Raw genomic sequence first — 22623 nt, 5'->3', positions numbered from 1 at the left:
AGATGGGTTGGTCTTTCTGGTGCGGACTCGATGGGCTAAATGGTCTCCTTCTGCACTGTACATTCTATGTCTATGACGGAATTCTCTCAAGCCCCTACTGATGAGTTCAATGCAGGCCTTGGCGGGGGGGGGGCTGGGGGGCTGGGGGTTGGGGGCTGGGGCTTGCCATGGCAGATCGAGAAACTGGCCTGCCATGGCAGATCGAGAAACCTAATAGAGGCCAACATGAACCTCATTTGCATCATACTAATAGGATGCAGACGAAGGTCCAAACCACTCATGCCTGAGTCTCCATGGTGCCAGTGCGAAAATGTTTGGAACAACAGGACGCATCTGAAAAATGCCTGTGGCTGGCTCCGGAGTTCAGGATGGAGGCAACCAGCGACTCTGGAACATTTTGGCCAGCAGCACTGATCTTCCCCTCCTTCCCCTTCAGGCCCCCTTCTGTTTTATTGACCTCACCCCTTCATCACCTTAACTTGTCCAGGCCCCTGGGAAGCTTCCCTTCCCTCTCCCCAATTGGCAAGACCCCCTCCGGGCCTGAACCCTGGCAGTGCCAACTTGGCACCCTAGTCCTGGGACTCGGGCAGTGCCCCTGGCATCTTTGCAGTGCCAACCAGGTGTTCTCACAGTGCCAAGATGCCCAGGTACCAGGGGGAGTGCCAGGGCACCACCCTGTCCTTTCACCGATCTCCCGAGGATCTCCAATGGTCTGCAAGATCCCCTGAGATGCCGTTATGCCTGATCCACATTTGTGTGGATCAGTACAACAAGGGTGCCCTGGTGAGATCTCACAGGTCCAGCCGCTGAGTCCCAGCACTGGGTGAATCCGGTGTCCGGGTATGTAAATTAAACCATTAAAAAATGCAGATCTGGATCTTGCCCTCACTGGGCGAGATGCAGATTGTGCCAGGCGAAGCGAGCCAGGTGACGCCCGATTGGCCCGGTGCAGAGTCTGATTTCGGGCTCTCGCGCAATTCACCCGTTGCGCCTGGATCCACGCCGGGGGCAATGTGGTCGCTGAATCGCACCCTAGGTCTACTGTCAGCTGATTGCATTAAATTATAGCTAATAGTTTTAGCCATAGAGATCTACAGCATAGAAAAGGCCCTTCGGCCCATCGTGTCTGCACTGGTCAAAAACAACTATTCTAATTCCATTTTCTAAATTAGAGATCTGCATTTAAAGGCAGCATTGCATCATTGACATAGACCCTGTTTGGGATATGGAACCGGTAATGACTGATGTGTCAGATTTCTGACCCTGGATTGAACCAGGAGGTTCAAATTGGACTATTTAATTCACTGCAAAATAATATACAGAAAGTGAAATAAAGCAATGGAAAGAATGATGAGATTTAGAGAGCAAGAGAAGAAGAACAGAAAAATCTATCATCGACGTTGGAGAACAGGTTGACCCAGCTGCCTCCAAATATTGTTCCAAACACAGGGCTCGATTTATCCACAGAGTATGAAATGTGAACCACTGGTGTGGGTGGTCTCCATTTTGAAAAACACTGTAATTCATATTAAATTAATGTGGCACAGTTTCTTGAATAAGCTAATTGCACACTTAAGTGAGTACATATGCATTGCATTTTTCATAGAATCATAAATCCCTACAGTGCAGAATTGGCCATTAGGCCCATTTAATCTGCATGACCCACTGAAAGAGCACCCTACCAAAGCCCAATCCGCCAGCCCATCCCCGTATCCCCACCTAGGGGCAATTTAGCATGGCCAACCCACTTGATCTGCACATTTTGGGCTGTGGGAAGAAACCGGACCACCTGGAGGAAACCCACGCAGACACAGGAAGAATGTGCAGACGCCACAGTCACCCGAGGTCCGAATCAAACCCGTGTCCCTGGTGTTGTGAGGCAGCAGTGCTAACCACTGTGCCACCGTGCCGTCCGTTGATGTAACTATTCAGATGATTTTAAGGACCCAATCCAATAAATGCCTCTCAAGGTCTGGTCACTGTTCTTATGGTGCATTGGGCACACTCTTCAGGGTGGATTCCTCCTTCTGCCATTTTCGCATCAACTTTTCACGAACGCCTAATTTCCTGACTGAAGCTCTGCAGCACAGTCACTGCACAAGTTAACAAACGCTACGATGCTTAGATTGAAAAAAGCTTCATCCTTCATTCATTTTGTTTGAAGACATATTTGTCTTCATTGTTCTCCAATTGGGGCCTGCTTTGTGTGGCCGTGTTTCCAAACTCCATGCATCCTCGCAACACAGCTCGTATCGCCTGCTTTACCCCTTGCATCCTGTTATAAGACATTGGTAAGTACAAATGCAGGCACAGAGTGACAAATTGAAGATGTCTACTCATACCAGTTGTGGCTGAAAAAGGGGGCTTAACTATGCACTGAGTATACACAAAAACACTATTTTGTGATCTTACATGCCAGGTTGACTTATATGCCACAATCTTTAGTGAAATAAAATTATTTACATGTTTTAATTTTTAAAACTGTCCAACAAAATTAAAATTTAAAGAAGTAACAGTCTGCACTTGTAAAAGTTTATTTTCAGTGTCAGAGGAGTTGGTAGGAAGAAATTAAGGTTTAGCACATCATTTGCAATTCACTTAAACTTGAATGGGCAAGACCTAACTTTTGCTGGTGTGTTTAGTGTGTATTTAATGGGCAAATATAACAACATCAAGCCCGTCATGTGTTTAAATGCTGAGTCCCTTGACAAGGCAACGTATAGTGAAACTTCTAAAGCAGCAGGGAAAATTTCCATGCCCAACCTTTTTAAAAATGTATTAATGGCTGTGGGTGTCACTGCGCCAACATTTATTGCCCATCCCTGACAAAATATAAGAGTCAACCACATTGCTGTGGGTCTGGTGTCACATGTAGGTCAGGCTAGGGAAAGACAGCAGATTTCCTTCCCTAACGGACGTTAGTCATAGAATCATAGAGGTCTACAGCATAGAAAAAAGTCCTTCAGTCCATCCTGTCAAAAACAGCCACCTAACCAACCTAATCCCATTTTCCAGCACTTGGCCATAGCAGTGGCGCTTTAACCTGAGAATGAAGGACATTAGCCAGTACAAGAATTAAACCCGTGCCTGCTGGTCTACCTGCATTATAAACCAGCTGTCCAACCAAGTGAGCTAAAACAGCCCACTTACCTACAGGTCGCCAACAAGTGTGGCAAGCGAAACATAATTAAACTTTCAAAGCTGATGAAAAGGCAATCAACCACAAACTGTGTTTCTCTTTCCACACGTGCTGTCTGACCTGTTTTCATGTCAGATTTCCAGACTCTGCAGTATTTCCCAATCGCAGCAGTGACAAATGATATGCTGGAAGAAAGTGAATATTTATTGATTAATTTAAAAATCTTTCTGCAGGAGCAGTTAATGTGTTAACAAAATACCGTTCACCACCAGTAATGTGTTACTTTAAGGTGTAAGGGCTAACGAGAAGTGACAGAAATGAATAACGGTCGCAATATTCACAGAAGCAAAATGCATCACGCAAATGAAGAAATACTCATTCACGAGGAAATCAATGCAAATTCTACTCAATTTCCCGATGTGCGGTAAAAGTGCGACTGCTTAATTGTCACTGTGGATACGGTTCATGTAATATTTACTGATATCAGCCATTGAATGGTTTATAGTTCTATTATTCAAAACCCAAGTAATAATTTGCCTCAATCACCAATGTTTCTGAAAATTACATTGCATTATTGGTCGAAGACAAAGTATCGTGGTTTTCATGCAACATGGAACTCCCAAAGTGTTTTAATATGATGCAACAGCTCCCCCTTCTTACCAGCTAAAGAATGCAGTTTTCAACATCTTATTGTGCATTCAAAGGCTGGTGGGTGAAAGAAGCCCTGATCCGGGGGTTGGGCTGCCGAACCTGAGATAATTTATTTTATTATCTATTTTTAAAAATATCTTTAGCTCCTAACACTTACCATGTTTCAGAAATATAAATATAGTAACAATGGCAGGGTGTGCAACACATAAGTTTTCTATTTAAAAAAAAAAATCATTTTTTTCAAATGAACATTAATAAAAATGAAAATCAAGAAATTGAAAATGTATGATTTGGGTAAGGATCATTTGAATACTTTTGCATTAAAAATCATTCCGGTTATGTTAGTCTCCCTTAAGGCTTGTGCAAAATACATGTATCTTAATGATATAAACATGCGTTATTAGCAAAAATAAAAGATTGGGCACGTAGAATCGTATAATTTTAATCTGAACGTCGACTTCTTTCTGTCCTGAAAATCTAGGCCAGCAATCTCACTGATACAAGGTACAGTGCAGAAAATAAATGGAACATTTTAAAATCATTAATTTAGTTAAATATGCTGTAAGTTGCTGACAGAAAGTGCATGCCAAACCTTCGCAGCAACATGAATTCATACCATAAGTGTTTTGTTACACTGTAATGTAATAGCCAGTTCTTCCAAAGAGGTAATAGCAATTTGCAGACCTAGTAGATTAAATATTTATACGGTAGTTCAGATCGGTTAGCTATTTAGAAAAAAACCACAAAGTAAACGAAGAAGCAATGAGACTTCTTGCAGAATCAGCGAAGAACTGTAAACCTGTTTCAATGCATGGTGAAGCACTGGGCAAATAGATTAGCTCCTCAGATGTGTCATGTCATTCCCGGGTACTAAGCATGATTTTATTTGCATGAAAGCAGTTGGTCAGGTTGCCACTGCAAAACACATTCATTAAGACTGAAACAATCCCGTAACAATACAATCTGAGGCACAGTCCAGAGTAAGCATCCGTAGAAACATCCATACCAATGTAAAATCATTACAGCCAAGATTGATATTTCAGCGCTATTTTCAAATATTAAAACAATACTGAGCTAAAATTAGAATAACCTAATGTCTCGCTGTCCATTTCTGTTCACTGAACCAAATTAGCCTTTCAGGTAATTCTAATTAATCTCCAAATGACAGAGACAAGGGATTTTAAAATGAGGCCACGTTAGGAAGTACTGCTTTCTCGATCAGAAAGCACACACTGCGCTCATGCAGGGCCAAGGGGAAGAAAAGCAAGTTATGGTGACATAAATCCTTTTTTCAGGAAGGAAGCATTATGATGCGGCCAGCTCGAGACTTCGAGGCCGACTCCTCCTTGTTCTCTGTTGCAATTGAAGGTTGTTCAAGTGGCCTCACACAAAGAATGTTATGGATGTGGAAAGCAGCCTATGATATCTTCTATCTTCTTTCAGAATGTTATTCCTTTTAATCATATCTGGACCCAAGTCTTTTCAATAGGAAAGCAGGAGTGTCCATACAGCCTAGCCTCTCAAATGTGTGTAAACTGTCAAATCGTTCGAGAAAAATAGAGAACACTGAAGTGAGTAGAAAAGATGTTCCAAAAGACCTCGCTCCCTCAAGTTAATTAAAGGAGCGGCGACCTGTTCCCCCCCGCGAAGGCTGTGTTCCTCTGTCACTCACAGGGTGAGAAATCTCTCAGCAGAATTCCTTTTTCTCTCAAAAGGGAGACTTGGCAATTTGAATACGTGACCTTTTTTTAAAAATTGTATGACATTCCCCACTGTGACTTTGGTCTTGGCTGATCTTCCCCGGACAACAACATCCCATGTTTTGTTGTGGTTTTTTTTTTGCTCCACGGAATCTGAAAAGCAACTGAGCTAGACAGCACTTCTTAAACAAGTTTCCCTGAGTGACACGCAGCAGACAGAAGCAGTCTGAACGATTCCTCTGTTCTCTCCGCCTCCTGACCATTTAGGGGTTGTGCTCGCTGCTCAAGAAGGAACCCACCCGAGCAGCGAACTTGATGGGATGCCACCATCAAGTGGTGCAAAGCCCTGTCTCTGCTGCCTCTTTGATAGCACAGGAGGAGTGTGACATGGTGTACGTGCGTCCGAGGCGTGTATTTAGGGTTTTTTTTGTTGGTGCGTTTGTTTGTTTGCACACAATTAGAATTAGATTAGATTTGACGCTCTGTTGGTCAGCGGTCCTCCTGACAAAGCGAGACTGGCCCGGGAGCTTCCATTGAAGTCCATCCGTACGTGAGACAGGAGGGCGAGATAATGTGGCACTCGATCACTCTGAGGATTAACTCAGCGTGGAGGCTGCGCTGGGGTAGTACGAGGTGCAACGGTGCAATTCTGCCTGCTGAGATCTGATCTGACTTTCCCATCTCAGCCACTTTGGTCGCTCTCACTGCAGAGACGTTTGCTCAGCTCATAGAGCAGGTTTTTTTTTCTCTCTCCCTCTCTCTCGCTTGATGCAGAGCGAAAGCTCCTCTCGGCTCCCACTCTTCTCGAAAGCGGGAGAGCCACTTCGGCGCTGAATGGACGGAGGGAACATCTCCGCAGTTCGCGACGCCCCGGGAAATGTGGGGCTTGAAGTTTAACTGCGAGGATTTGCGCAAACCTCTGATTTGAAGGTGCTTCTCTGCGCACGGATGGCATTTTGCTCGGGTCTGTTGATTCGGTGGCTTTAAGAGATGGCCCCTGTTTGGAGCAAGGAAAAGCACACCGTGCAGATTGTGTAGGTTTTAACAGCGACTCGAGCAGATGAGAGAGATGATGATGAGTGAGAAGACACACTTACCCTGATCCTGAGCTAACTGGGCAGGGCTGATGTTCGACCTTAAAGGTAACTCTTTGATTTCGGCATTTTGGCCACATCGGTTGAGACGTTTAATTTTATTCCTCCTCATTCGGGGTTCATTGAGCAGTGAATCGTGCTTGTTTGTGTTTTGTTGCTGTGTTTCAGTGTTCAGTGTCCAATGGCCACCGTGTCCATGCTGCAATCGCAAGGGAAGATCCACCGTAAAGATTGATTAACTTGATTACTGGTACTGTTTGCAAGGTCAGTTGCAGCCTTCCGGATGCTAGCCCGGGGGTGGGGGAGTTATTGGGACGAAATGCGGCGTACAGTGCTTTCCGAGCACATCTATGACTGTTAAAGGACTGAAACTGAGCACGCTGAAATCGACGAGCTGAATTCCGCAGGCTGCGATAGGGAAATGTCATTGAGACGCTACGCTCGACAGATCAGCTTTTACTGACTCTTTGCACTGAAGAATTTGCAAACATGTTCCCCCCTAGAAAAAACATGTTCCCCCCCCCCCTTGTATCGAGACATCACCTCCCCCCCCCCCCCCCACACACACACACAGAAACAGTCTGTATAAATCGACCCAATTTATAAATACTTAATTATGTCCCCCCCACCAAACACACACACCTCCAGTTGGTGTCAGCAAGTGGCCTGCGGAGACTGAACGTTATCAGTGAATTAAGTAAATTAACTATGCCATGGAGGGGGTGGGGGGGATCTTATTTTCAAGGCTGCAAAAAAAAAAACTAAGTCTGCAGTGCAATTATATGACAATACCCGAAGGTAAGAGTCCCCTAGACATCTCGCTGGTAGAACGAGGTTGAAAAAAAAACAGCTGTCGTTTACCGTACTGCAATTCTGCTGAGGTCCGGTGTTATTTGGGACATGCGTCTGCTACACTGATATTAGAAAGAGAGACCCGGGGGAACACACTTGTGTGCAGCCCCGGGTCCCAGTCACTTTATTTTTAAAAAAAAAGACGAGAGGATTGACATTTCAGTTCAAAATATGGACCAAGTTTCTCTTATCAGAAAAGCATCGTGTTTATGACTGTACCTCCCCCCCCCCCCCCCACCTTAAGCGATTTTTCGGATAATGATGTATCCCTTTGTCACGCGGGTCCCCTGTGAATTAATAATTATTCTCATGTCAGCAAGGAGTAAATCCTTATAGGCAGAAGTATTAGATGGCCGCATTGTGTCAAGGCTATTCATTTTGCTTACCAAACCCTCCTGATTTCTGATATATCCCCCTCCCCAATACATTACCGAATTGCTGGTTGCTTGGAAGAGTGGGGTGATGACCAAGATGTTGGAGGCTTTTGAGGCACGGTATTGTCTGTTAATTTACCCCTTCTTCTGTGCCCCAGTTTATGATCTTTACGAATATGGTCCAGCAATGCTTGCAGAGGTTAACAAGATCAACTGCTCTAGACTTGCCTCATAAATGATAAATGTCATATTGTAACAACTGAATTATTCAAAGCTCTAATGCTCATTTGGCACTGATGACCAACATTGTGTAGACGCAATCCTTTTAAGAAAATAGCTCTTTTCTCACGAAAGATCTGAGGTGATAAGATAAAATATTTTCAACCCAACGAAACAGACCAAAAATGGCTCACGTTGACATTTAATTTTGAACAGTTGGTTAAGGACTCATCGGCCTTTGATGTCAATACTTAATTGCTGCATTTCAGCATCTTGTCTCATTGACATTAACAATTCATGGCAAAACTGCAGCTTGGACTTTGCTGCCTGGTGGTGCTAGAATTCAAGTTATGCCTCCTCTTCGGCAATAGAAAGAGGCAGTGACATCCCTGTCAGCTGAATAACTCAGGAGGCTAGAATGAGACAAGACTATTACTGCAGGAAACTTCAAAGATGACAGTTTATCTATTCTATTGGACATCAGTGCTCAGATTGGCAATACGTTTGTGGCTTATTCGTGTAAATTAATCCAAAAGGCACAAACAGCAGTATCGTTTGAAAGTGCAACAAAACTAATATTGATATTATTCAACCCAGTGTGTCGGATCACCTTGTCGTGGCCACAGATTCACTAGTTAATGAATAGGCATCAGTCTGGACTAACCAGTGTCCTTTACAGTTGTGATCTTTTGAATATTATTAGTCCTTTTGTTACATGTTATGTCCAAGGACAATGCAATATGAATCATTCTGGCCTTTCTGTGGCTAATGCTATTTAAAACAAGCTCTGTCATTGAGCAAAATGACAGCCTGGTCTGGATTACCAAATTGCCAGCAAAAATGCTAAATTAATGGAATACATCAGCTGCACCCATCTAGTTACTGCAGCATAAAACATTATTGGAGGGGGAAAAAAATTAAATCTCAACAAAAATGTGAACTTGAGCAGGCAATATTTGCAGACCTTACCCTTTAGTGTCATATGCATATATTCTGTCACTGCACAAACAGCTAATACAAACAACTGCTTATCAAACATTTTGCAACCTGCATTCACAAATGGAGAGGGAGTGCTACAATTAAACTACGTGTTCTCCTGGCTGCAGCTTCACCAGCTGGTTCTTCTGAATTTACCATAGCATGAATGATTCTAAGACAATAGGTCATTGCACTTGAAGGCATTTGTTGTGCTGACCGTCTGATGCCATTCCAACAATTTTTCCCAGTTCCATTCTCCCTTCTACAGTACAATATCATGGGACGTTGCTCCAAATCAGTGTCAAGCCAGAACTTGAAGGAACCTGATCATAATTAAAATGCTGAATGAGAAACAAACCTACTTAGCAGTTATGGTTGGGGTAAGCTTTTATATATAGCTGTGCAGTCAATTGGCAACTGAATGCAGGTCACTGGAATTCTGGAAGACTGGTGCAGTGTTATCATAGCGTCTTAGTGATGTAAATATCCTGTTACTATAAAAGTCTCAAATGCCCAACATTATCAATAGCTGTGAACCCCTTGGTGCCTGGATTCCTAAAGACACATTGACCATAGCTGAAAGCTAATTCACATTCATTCATTTTTGTTCTATCGCCAGTTACTAATCCTTTGAAATGTTTCTGCATTTTAACCTCACTTATTTGTTTTCAAAATATTTATTGCTTTACAAACCACTTTTCCTTCTCTTTCTCCTTCCTTCCTACTTCGCCTTCCTCTCTATCTCTCTCCGATCTTGTTTTCTATTTCTATTCTCTCATTGTTTATTTTTTTGCTACTTTCAATCCATTCGGATTTTGCAGGTTTCCAACTGTCTTTTGTTCTTCCTCTTCTTCTTTCTAGATATCATTATTGTGTAAATTCTCTTTCTGCCCATTTATATTTTCTTCATTTTCCTTTTCTCACTACTGTCATTCAGTCAGTCGATTTCTCTTTTGTCCCGAGGCTGATTCAGGGACAATTCTTTAAATAATCTCTGGAATGTTCCAAAAGCCCATGATTGGTAACCCTGCATGGAAGCTTACTGTAATACATGTTTACATTTTCCGAAGTTCAAATACATTTAAACGCATGTATGGTTAAATTACCCAAGGCAATTCTAAAATACATATAAAATATCTGGCACGAGTTTTTTTTTTAACACCATTAAATGGAAAATATAATCATTTTCACTGAACTATCAGCTGTTTTGGTTGGTTATAGCCTCAAGTTCAATTCAACAAATAAGAAAAGACAAGCTGAATTGAAACCTGATTTAATATCCCACAAGCCTTGGCCCTTGGCATGCAAAGTACCACATAGGAAATAATTGTCAATGCAATCTATCGATGTGACCTACACAAAATCCATTTCAAAGAGGTGGAGGGGAGACAATGAGCAAGATCCAGTATGCTGGTGGCATATGGCATTTATAATCATAAAGTACGTGAAATATGTAGCCTTGAAAATTTTAACAAAATAAGCTGGATTCTAACAACCGTGCAGAAATCTATTGCTGCCACCAAAGCAGAGCTCACATTTTCTTTTGTGGAGTTTTCATCTTGTAAAGTTACCTTGCTAAACAATGGTAACTCTTAAATAATAGAAACATTCATATGCAAATTATTTTTAAGTAATTAGCCATTACTGCTCTGTCTTCGAACTTTTAAAATAATGAAAGTCTGTGCAAAAGAAAGCCTCAGTCAAAAATAGGGATTTGGATACATTTAAATAAAGATCACAAAAATGTTGATCGCTAGTTACAGACATTAGAAATCGTATTCAGTCAAGGAAACCACCCCCCCCCCCCCAACCCCCCCGCCCCCCCCCAGAAACTACAGTATATTTATTTCAACAAATGCCAGACGTTGGCAACCAAGATCTTAGAAAAATGGAGCACTGCTAAATTTTGACCAGCAAAACTGCCAATTGGTCATGTACATAGACAGAAGAGAGAACTCATAAAATATTAGTCTTCATGCCAGTCACAAGTTACTTTGCGGTTAAAAAACTCTGAATCTAAATGATCCAAATTGGGTATCTTGTTCCATTTCAGATTGATTCAGTCAGAAAACAATATTTTGTAAAGTGTTTTCTAGGATCAAAAGCCTAAACAACACCAGAGAACCATGAGTTGGATCATTGCAGATTCTTTTGCATGGACGTCTGAATTTGACTGCCTGGATAATTCAGGTTGGGAAATCACTGTCCATTTAAATGCTGTGAATGTCCATTTTCATATTTCCAAGTGGAAAAGACAAGAGGCTCAATATTTCAGATAAGCATTCTGTTTAGCATATCAGTGTGAGAATCTCTTAAGTAGAACGATTATGGACCGGAAGGAAGCTTTCATATAGTGGCAACATATTTGATGTGAGTGATATTTTTCTCCCCTGACCCAATGTTTCTCAGGTAATTTAATTTAGCATAACAATCCACCCTTTTGCAATTACATTCTCATCGGACATTTCTACCTTTGTAAAATATAGTGAACAGGAAACCTAATAAATAAATGTAGTTTACTCAACAATTTCATTTTACAGATATGGACTTGCAGCCCCAATGGATGTAGCAAATCCAAAATACATGACATTGTCGAATCGTACAAAACATATCTGTGATTAATGCTTAGAATTACCCAGATTGTAGTGCATACCACAGCAATATGTCAATGGCATTGCTAGCCAGTAACTGGTAGATGATCATGAATTTAATTGATCAAAACCTGAATTTGATTGATCTTCCATTTAAGTTGGTAATTGTCTTTTATATTATAATAACCGACCTTTAAAAGTGTGAGCTTGATTTAAACAATAATAAAAATGCGACATGACAATAGGACAGACAGCTTAATACAAAGATTGGAACTACAGATAAATTGATAAGAATTGTTTGGAACAGGATTGAGACTTTCTGACAATTGTTTTCCTCGGTTTTATCTTTCTGCAAGTTCAGTAATTTAATTCATTGTAGTTGTTGTCCCCGATGTTGCTACTAAGCAGCCACACAGTGGAATTTTGACTCTACTGTGGCTGCTTCAAAAATGTTTGAAATAATCACATTACTAGTTGGAATGCTGGGGAAAGTAGTTGACTATAATGAATATTAATACAGTATTGTGTCTGTGTCTTACCTACACTTCTGTCATTTAGAATGATTGCCATTATAATTCTTCTGCAGCTATGAATGAGGCTATTTGTTAAACTGGAGACTTTTAATTACACTATCTGAAGCTCTTAATGATATTAAGGCCTAAAATTACATTAAATCTAGCCATCCATTTTCCATTTAACATTTTCTACCTCAGAGCAATAATTAGAAATTAGCGCCCAAATCAGTAACACCTCCTTTCTGAAATGCAGAATTCTGCAAAATGGAGGACGCAGGTATAAATGATTTACAGTCTTTTGCGAAATTGTTTATGAGAAGTAACAATAAACATTCCATTTTCTGGTACGCGCTAAATATATTTCCTTTAAGATAATCAGCAGATAATCTTTGTGAACTGACGATACTATTTTTCATTTGCTGCATCATTTGCAATTTATATGTTATTAATCATCTTGCATATAACATAATCTTACCGGCCCGCAGCCCTTGCTTCCTGGGTCAAGTTTTTCAGTCTTACTCTCATGTTAACATCTGACATTGAACTGCCTATCCATCATTTATAATGGCAATTCTTATAACAGTCATAATGAGAAACATTCTATCTAAACAAATGAATTTTACATCATGCTTTGTTGAGGGACTAACTAAATTGTGAAAGATAATTTTAAAGACAAAATGTCTGACTTTATTTCAGTAATCTCAGACAGTTGGATGGAGATTTTATCCTTATCTGTCCATTTTGAGCATGTGCAGGTTGCAGAATGTCCCAAGCACATTATTGATTCAAACAGAAAGAATTTTCAAATTATTCTCTAAAGGGTTAATCAGTTTCTCTGCATTTGAGATTTTAAAACAACTGAGAATTTAATTTCTCAAACATTTATTTTGAGCAATTTTCATCCAAAATATTAACAGCTTTTCTATCATGACATTCTCAACCAGGCTGCGATTTAATAGAGTTGCAAACAGCTCTGGTTTCCTTTTACTCCATTTTAATTCTCACAAAAAATTGTTTATTGGGAACACATTTTCTTTTCCTCAGTCAAAAAATCTTTATCTTCTAACCATTTTACAGCTGGAGTGATTTTTATAAATTAACGACTAGGAAACTGCATAAACAATGCATGTTTGAATATTTCATGAGATCATTTATGTTTCTTTATGGAAATTTATGTTTGTTTAAGGTTATATGAATCATCAAACTCACCAGTGAACTAGATGCTTTGCGGCAAAACACAAAAACAGGAACTGCTTGAAAATGGAGAGGGAGCAGTTGGATGAGATGGCTGAAGGTGCAAGAGAGGTTGATGATGAATTAAGAGTGAAGGCGAGGCTGCAGTGATAGGGAAGGGAGGGGGAATTCAGGCCTCATGCTCCAAAAGGAGCTAAGGGTTTCTTGGGTACCACCTTCGTGACCCTGGCCCCAGTATTTTTGAATACCAGCAACCCTAAGTTCTGCCTGTTTTTACCCTAAATTCTCTGAAGACCACTTCCTGGCTCAAGTTGAATCCACAACTTCCATCCCTTCTCAGAGCTTGGAAATCCTCAAAATTCTCAAGACTTTATTTCTGGTGCCATTCATTCAGGGGTTAACCCTTAAAGATGCTGGTTCCTGGGATTTTATTCTCTGAGACACTCAGATGTTCTTCCTGGGATTTCAGAAGCTAGAACTTGCTGAAGTGATCCCAGTATCCTCTCTACAGTGTATACCCAGACCTTTTGTCAGAGCCCCAGCTCTCATGACTGAATGTTGATAAATTCCTGAAGAAGTCGTACAGACTCAAAACTTCAACTCTCTGTTTCTCTCTCCACAGATACTGCCAGACCAGCTGAGCTTTTCCAGCATTTTCTGTTTTCATTACCCTGATAACAATCGTATTCTCACGAAACCTCCAACACACTATGAGCAATGCTATGAGAGATTTGCTAGTGTGCACTTAATATTTTGCTTACCATTCAGATTGCTATCATTATCGCATTTTTAAATTGCATTTTAGAGATAAAAATTGCGACAAGGAATAAATTATTTTTCAGTGGAGTGCATCACATTTCCAATTTACTGTTAGTTTTTATAAGCAACTTAAATTGTGTTGACTTCACAGAACCCAAATTTGTCCTTAAGGGCTCTCAGTTGCGATATGTTTTTCAGAAAGTGTGCTTAATAACTGAAAAGATTTCTCTGTTGCATGGTATCTGAATGTGCAGATCTAATCAATATTGCATTATGTTATGAACAATGCTCTGTACTTTTTAAACTTTTCACATTATCATCCCACTTTAAGACACTTACTTGACCAAATTCCCTTTACATTTTACATCTTGCAGTACTAATTGACTGCCAGATGGTGTGGTTGATCTACTTCGAGGTTCCTGTTAAAAAATGATACTGATCCCACAATTAGAGGGTGTACAGAAGCAGGAAAGGGTGCTTTGCTTTCTAATTTTCCTTCATGCATAAATAGTTTTTATCAGCATCTCTCAACCAAATCTGCAGACCCACCATATAGAGTATTCAGAAGCAAACCTATCTTTGGTTTGTCCGTTACCCAGTGGAATGGTACATCAACCTACTGCACCATCATACTGCTCAATATTACTTTTAAAAATCAATGCAATGCACTGAGAATTATTCAGACCAATCCCTTTAATTGTCTTTGCTTTTGAAAATGCTTTAGAACAAGTGGACTAAAGTGTTCATAATGAGTGAATGGTTATTGTTTCCTCCATTTATCTTCTAAACATTCTGTTTTCATTCCAGGCTAATTAACCTGATTTACAATGGAAAAACTTCTTTTTTATCTGCTGTTAATTGGTATGACAGTGAAGGCCCAGGTCTGTCCCAAGCGTTGTGTCTGTCAGAATCTGTCTCCAAACCTTGCAACTCTTTGTGCCAAAAAAGGACTTCTCTTTGTCCCATCGAACATTGACAGAAGGACAGTGGAGCTGCGTTTAGGGGATAATTTCATTACAATCATTAAAAGAAGAGACTTTGCTAACATGACCAGCCTGGTTGACCTTACATTGTCAAGGAATACAATCAATTATGTTGCACCACAAGCATTTGCAGACCTGCGCAATCTGAGGGCCTTACATTTGAACAGCAACAGACTAACCCAGATAACAAATGACATATTTAGTGGACTTTCAAACCTTCACCATTTAGTAGTCAATAACAATCAACTCCTTGACATTTCCTCTGAAGCTTTTAATGATATTTTACTGTCCCTTGAAGAGTTGGATGTATCCTACAATAATTTAAAATCTATTCCTTGGGAGGCAGTTCAGAAGATGGTCAACTTGCATACATTCAGCATGGACCATAACATGATTGAACAAATTGACGAGGGAACCTTCTCTCATCTTCACAAGTTGACTCGATTGGATATGACATCCAATAAATTGCGGAAGCTGCCACCTGATCCATTATTCACTAGAGCTCAGGTACTAACCTACTCGGGACTCTTGAACCCACCAAGTTTTACATTAAGTTTTGGAGGGAATCCCTTGCATTGCAACTGTGAGTTACTCTGGCTGCGCCGTCTCTCAAGAGATGATGATTTGGAGACCTGTGCCTCACCTCCACATCTAACAGGCCGATACTTTTGGTCGATTCCGGAAGAAGAGTTTATCTGTGATCAACCACTGATTACTCGCTATACACATGAGCTCAGAGTTTTAGAAGGTCAACGTGCTACGCTGAAGTGCAAGGCCATTGGGGACCCAGACCCTTCCATCCACTGGACCTCACCTGAAGGCAAGCTCATTTCAAACTCATCGCGGACAGCTTTGTATAATAATGGAACATTAGACATCCTCATAACTACTGTCAAAGATACAGGCACTTTCACCTGCATTGCTTCAAATGCTGCTGGAGAAACCACTGCAGTGGTGGAACTTCATATAATCAAACTCCCGCATTTAGTCAACAGCACAAACAACATTCACGAATCCGATCCTGGCTCATCAGACATTTCTACTTCTACTAAATCTGGTTCAAACACTAGCAATAGTGTTAGTGACACCAAGACCAAACCAGAAAAAAGGGTGGCAGTTGCTGAAACATCATCATCTTCTGCACTTATTAAATTTAATTTGCAACATAATATCCCTGGCATTCGTATGTTCCAGATTCAGTATAATGGTTCTTATGATGACTCGCTTGTTTACAGGTAAGCTCTTTCACTTGTTATTTGCACACTAGTTTAGTACTTAATCAGTTGGCCATATATTGATTTTGTTTATGCATTTTTTTAATTATGGTGCATTAACAGCGGTGAAACCACTGTCACATTACAGCTTCATGTGAGTTTTGGACGGACATGGTCAATTATTAATGCAATGCTTTCCTTTGCATGGTAATAAACAAGCAAGTGTAAAGCTCTTATAATGCCATACTGATCCTTAATCCTGTGCTGTAATCTTACTTTATTCTGTGCATGCTGGCACATCACAGTTCATGTCTGCCTGCGAAAGGTTGGATATTGTGCGATGACACTTAAAAAAAGCTGCAAAAAACACTTCAAATTAAGACATCCAAAATCAATCAGATAATGACTTCTTCAGTAATTGATCCATTTGCTTTGTAGTTTGCTCTTATTAGATTTAAAGATCATTTTTATTTTTGCCCTGGGTAATTATTTTAAAATTTCCCTTTCAACTTCAAATGCTTTTTAAAAAAATCAGCATTCCGGTAATGTGATTTGTAAGTCTAACAATCAGTTTTTATTTGGGTTTTTATAGTATGAAAGATGCAGCTATACCCACAGCTAAGTGTGGTTATTTCCCCCCCAAGGCACCTCCAAATGTGTATGGCTTTAAGCTTTCAATTATAGTAACAAAAATTTAGTTCTTTTTGCTAATTAACGAGAATGAATGTTTAAAGGTCCACTAATGACGTCCAAATATTGTCTCTCAGAATGATTCCTTCCACAAGCAAAAGTTTCCTTGTTACTAACCTGGCTGCAGGAACACAGTATGACTTATGTGTCTTAGCAATCTACGATGATGGTATCACCTCCCTCACAGCTACCAGGGTTGTTGGCTGCATACAGTTTACCACGGACCAGGATTACGTTCGCTGCCATTTTATGCCATCTCAGTTTCTGGGAGGAACCATGATAATTATAATCGGTGGAATTATCGTGGCCTCTGTGTTGGTCTTCATTATCATACTCATGATTCGATACAAGGTATGCAACAATAATGACCCACACAAGATAACAAAGGTCAGCAATGTCTATTCGCAGACAAATGGAGGTCATTTACAAATGTGCAGCGGAATATTAGCACACTCAAATTCTAAAGTCATCATGGGACAAGAAGAGAACACACAGTATCATAAAGATCCCAAACCACAGTTGTCGGATTCTGACGTGAGCCAGGACTGTGCTACCACTACCTCCATCGTGCCACCTGACTGGACTACAGGTGTTACTGCGTCTCTAAAGTTGAAAAGAAAGGCTGGGCCAAAGTCAAATGTCGAAAGACCAATGGAAGCTTTCACCAATGTCGAGTCATCCAAAAAGAAAAGGGAAAATACTGCAATTTTACAGAAGACCCCTTGTGCTCCAGTTTCTCTGAAAGAGACTCCCACTTTTAGACGAGCACAATCGAAGTCCATTAAATACCTTACTCTGCCAACAGAAACGAGCAGAGCTAAGCGGAGATATTCGCTCAATGGAGATTTATCAGAGTATCATTGCTATACTCACTCACAAAAGATTAGCAGCCTGTGGTCAAAAAGGAGCATGTCAATGAATGGGATGTTATTACAGTTAGAAAACTCTGATGCTGATAGTGGGAAAGCCACTTTTTCAAGTTCTGAGTGGATAATGGAAAGCACCGTGTGACATTTTAACTATGTTAGTGAAGGAACACTGCCTTGTAACAGTTTGGGAATTCTATGCTTGTCTTTCCGTTTGATGGCATTTCCAGCAAGGTGGTAATGGAACTGGCTCATGCACGCAACTCTTCGATAGAAACAACAGGCAGCACCGAAAGACATGAAGGTAAAGCACGATTTAGCACCGGTGCCTTATCCTGCTTTAGGATTGGCTTTCTGGTTCTGGAGTATGGGGATAAATTAGTGAAAATTTTTCACAGAAGCCTTTGACCAGGGAAATATGGTTTCCTGCATCTTAAAGAAACAAAAAAGCCTATTTATGGACTACTTAATAAATTGATATTTTTAAAAAATTGAGCTGTAATTTTCTTTTCAGTGACAATGGTAAATGCCTTTTGTTTTCAGGCAAATGCTGTACAGATAAAACAACTTTGTGTTGTTATGTTGTGTACAATAAAGAATTAAATAAGTATACTCGGCCAGTGTTAGTACAATGAATAGCTGTTATATGTGCAATTAGGCAGAGCCTGAAAATTGTGGTTGCCCAGCCAGGACTGGTAGAGGTATTCCATACTGCCAGCTAAGTAATCTAAAATGATTGAACTTCCATAATAAGGGTGCCAGTCCTGTATCAGAAAAAGTAATGGTTGTGGTAATGTAATCTTCGCATTTAAATCAAGTATTCATAGTCTGACTACCACTCAAAGGAGCCATTAAATGAAAATATTGCCAATCAAAGGAGCTGAATTAAGGCCTACTACTGAAGTGCTTTCAACTGGTTCAAACGCTATTTTTGGGAAATTATCCTGACACAAAAATACATAAGGAAAGTGGTATAAACTAGAATGTGAAAAGGACCTGATAAGCAGATTTATTTAATTTAAGACCAGGCCAAGCATTAAAATAGAAAGACAATATAACAAAGCACATTGCTGTAGTGTGATATTTGAAGAACCCAACTGCTAAAAGTCATTATTTACCTGGTAGAAATGAGCGAATAGACAGCATTTCAGATTAATGGGCTGGTGTGGTCTGAGCTGAAACACAGCCAAACACGATCACAGTTTTGAGCCATTTAACTACTGGGATAAATTCAATAGGATTATTGGAAACTCTGTGCCAAGATTTTCCTCAAGCGTGGGATTGTATTTCTCATCAGAGAACATGATTATCCATCTTTCAAGAAATCTAAAATCTGAAGCAAGCTGATGAAATCCTGGCTGTGCCCCTCTGCCGCATCTAGCCAACCCAGTTAACAAAGGTTTCAACCTTGTGTTGTGCTCACTCCTATTATCTGGTAAACATTTTTAGACTCCTTTTAACATATGCAATTTGTAAAAACAGTGAAGCACACATTACATCATGGCTTGACCTAACCTGATGGAAACACTTAAGAGAGTCAGTCCATCCAAGGATTTTACAAGCAGTGTTTTTTTGAAACCTAGCAGCAGAGTAACAATGAATCTGGTTTTATTTTATCAGGAAGGCTTACCCAGACCTGTCAAATTCACTCATTTCAATTTTAACAAAGTATAACCTGTTTCTATGTGTTTCGCTCTTTGAAAATAAAGTTTAGATATTTAAATGGGTTTGTAATCTGTCTGAATTTTTGCGTTTGTAAGCTCTTCAGAACATAGAGACTAAGCTGAACAGTGAAATCCTACTTATAGAACTCTTGTGTATTGAAACTAGCTAGATCTGATGATCCCACCAGTCCAACAAATGAATTAATGATTCAAACAGGGTGCTTAGGAGACTAGCAATCTATAAAAGCTGTCTGTCTCATAGTAGTTTTAGAAAATGCTTTCATTGGGCTCATCAGTATTTGGGTATATATTATTTTTCCTTTGAGTAGTTAATGTAGCTTGAGGTTTAAATGCTATATGCTCAATGACAAAAAGAACATTTGAATGTGGATCATTCTGAGGTAAAATCTCAGAAATGTGCTATCATTACATTGAGTGAATGCAATAATGCGTCCTTCTATTTTATTTTGAAATTGAAGTCCACCCAGGTTTGAAGGAAAAGACTTCAACCAGCCTAACTTTTGACATCCTTTCCAAAATAATTCACTCACTGTAATGCTCACATCTTTTTGTTGTTGCGGTTCAGATGGCAAGCTGAATATTAACAAGAAAAATCAGAATATTTGCTTTTCCTTCCTTTTGCATTTTTCATAAGAGTTCCAGGTTCCCAGCTGAACAAGCTGACTGAAAATCAGTTCGAAAATACAAAACTTCCGCTTTCACATGCACCTGGCTTAAGTTTAACCTTCATTCTTCACTACTGCATCCAAGCATCTCACTGTGCTATATTGTAAACTATTTATCAAAACTGATGACAAATTCCTATCTTATTATTTGAAAACTCACAATTTTGATTTTGTATGTTCAAAATTTTTTTTTGTTACTAAGAAATGAGTTAGCAGAACTAAAAGCAAATGCCATGTTAGCTTTGATAAGGCAGAATGTTTGATCGGATAAATTGCCAAAGAAATAGACAATATCTGCCGCACAAAGAATTGATCAACAAGTTATTTTGTTCATCCAAATGCTTTGTCTGATAGAAGCTGTGAAACTAGTCTGCAAAGCACTTGAGCTGATATGTAATTTTCCAATTAATATTGTTATGTTATTAGAGCATTATTTTTGGCATTGCTTAGTCATTGCTTACATCAAGCACCCTCAGTGTAGGTTTACTGATGCTAAATGCAGATAATATTTTGGTCTTAATGGCATTCCTTAACCCACAGAAAGTCCTTACCGCCCATATCTTATTACATCAATGCGATGTATCTTATTTTCCATATCAGCTATACTAATCTTTGAGTCAGGCTTCCTCCTTCATGCCAATTTGTGGGTAGTTGTGCATTGTAATCTCATGTCAGTTAAGAGCTGGATCAAAACTTGCCTCGTGCACAATTTTTACAGCCAGAGGGAATAGGTATTTATTCCAAAAGTCTGAACTGGATCTGAACCATGAACGATGAAAAGATGGAATATGAATGCACTAGCTGTACCACTGAGTGTGCTATTAAAAATCGCAAGTCAATTGTTTGTCAAGGAGAATAACTGTGGACCATTTGGCCCAAATTAGGACTGACAGAACAAAGGATTTAGGTAGGTTTTTTTTAAATGCTTCTCGTGAAATCTGTGTTTTATCCAATCCGACTGTAATAAACTGTCCTTGTAGAGTTGGGTTTTGTGATTGACTTCCTGATTGTGGGCAGCACGGTGGCACAGTGGTTAGCACAGTTGCTTCACAGCTCCAGGGTCCGAGGTTTGATTCCCGGCTTGGGTCACTGTCTGTGCGGAGTCTGCACGTTCTCCCTGTGACTGCGTCGGTTTCCTCCAGGTGCTCCGGTTTCCTCCCACAGTCCAAAGATGTGCAGGTTAGGTGGATTTGCCATGATAAATTGCCCTTAGTGTCCAAAAACGGTTAGGTGGGGTTACGAGATAGGGTGGAGGTGTGGGGATAGGGTGGATGTGTGGGTTTAGTATGGTGCTCTTTCCAAAGCCCGGTGCAGACTCGATGGGCCGAATGGCCCCCTTCTGCACTGTAAATTTTGTTCTATGATTCTATGATTATCTTAACTCAGTTCAGGTCGTAAGTTCTCAGCAACAAGAAATCTATTATTCAACATTAGTTGAGAAATCTAGAATAAGGATCACAGAATGGTTACAGTGCAGAAAGAGGCCATTTGCCCATTTTGTGAGTGTGAGCCCTCTGAAGGAGCAATTTACCGAGTGGCGCTTCTCTACTTTCTCCTCGTAGCCCTTCATTTTGTTTTCTTTCCAAATCCTCAATTGACCCTGCCTCCACCACACACTCAGACAGTGCATTCCAGACACGAACCACTCGCTTCGCGAAAGCTTTACCTCATGTCACTATTGCTTCTTTTGCCAACTACCTAAAATCTGCTGCCCTCTGCTTCGTGCTGCTTTCGCCAATAGGAACAGTTTCTCCCCATCTTCTCAACGTTTGCTTTTGCAAGGAGAACACTCAAAATTTCTCCAATCTTTCCACATTACTGAAACAATTCAACTTGGATCTATTCTTGTAAATCTTTGCTGCACTCTCTCTCTCTCTAATGCCCCCACATGCTAACTAAACTGTGATGCATTTTGAAATGTCCTACAGAACAGCAGCTGAGTATTGGAAAGAACACTGGTGTCATTTTCAGGAAACCTAGACACATCAAAACAATTTAGGTGAGCTCCCTGTTGCATCTGTACATATTTGTAACTGACCACATTGTATTGGCCTTTTCACTGGATGGCAAGTTTAATTTTCCAGACTGTCATCTTCTTACGCAGACATGCAGGGCGGGATTCTCTCAGCCCACGGCGGGCCGGAGAATCGCCAGGCCGGGCTCGAATCGCACGACCCCGCCCCGATGCCGGTTCACCGATTCTCAAGTGAGTGGAGAATCAGCGTCTCTGCCATCGGCGTGCTGCCGGTCGGGGGCCGCCCTACGCGGCCACCCCCCCCCAGCAAGTCTCCGCCCGGGATGGGCCGAGTGGCTGCAAAAAAAATCTGAGCCCCGCCAGCGCCATCTACGTATGGTCTTACCCAGCGGGACCTCAACGTGCATCCTGTTGGGGGCAGCCTGGTGGGGGGAAGGGGGTTGCGACCCCCGGGGGGCAGGGGGCGGGGGGGGGGGGGG

At 40.6% G+C, this 22623-nt stretch overlaps 1 protein-coding gene across 2 annotated transcripts; it reads left to right on the top strand.

Annotated features, from left to right (window-relative positions):
• The first annotated feature begins 5232 nt into the window (after window positions 1–5232).
• On the top strand, window positions 5233–19542 carry lrfn5a (leucine rich repeat and fibronectin type III domain containing 5a). Of its 2 annotated transcripts, XM_072489105.1 has the most exons (4): window positions 5233–6632; window positions 6753–6848; window positions 14874–16284; window positions 17031–19542. In XM_072489105.1, the coding sequence occupies exons 3-4, from the start codon at window positions 14894–14896 to the stop codon at window positions 17962–17964; spliced, it is 2325 nt and encodes a 774-aa protein (XP_072345206.1). In that variant the 5' UTR covers window positions 5233–6632; window positions 6753–6848; window positions 14874–14893; the 3' UTR covers window positions 17965–19542. The 2 variants fall into 2 exon arrangements, with proteins under 2 accessions (XP_072345206.1, XP_072345205.1); XM_072489104.1 differs by lacking the exon at window positions 6753–6848.
• The last annotated feature ends 3081 nt before the right edge of the window (window positions 19543–22623 follow it).

This window comes from Scyliorhinus torazame, chromosome 2 (assembly GCF_047496885.1).
Source record: "Scyliorhinus torazame isolate Kashiwa2021f chromosome 2, sScyTor2.1, whole genome shotgun sequence".
Taxonomy (NCBI): Eukaryota; Metazoa; Chordata; class Chondrichthyes; order Carcharhiniformes; family Scyliorhinidae; genus Scyliorhinus; species Scyliorhinus torazame.
This window is presented reverse-complemented; position numbering and strand designations above follow the sequence as displayed.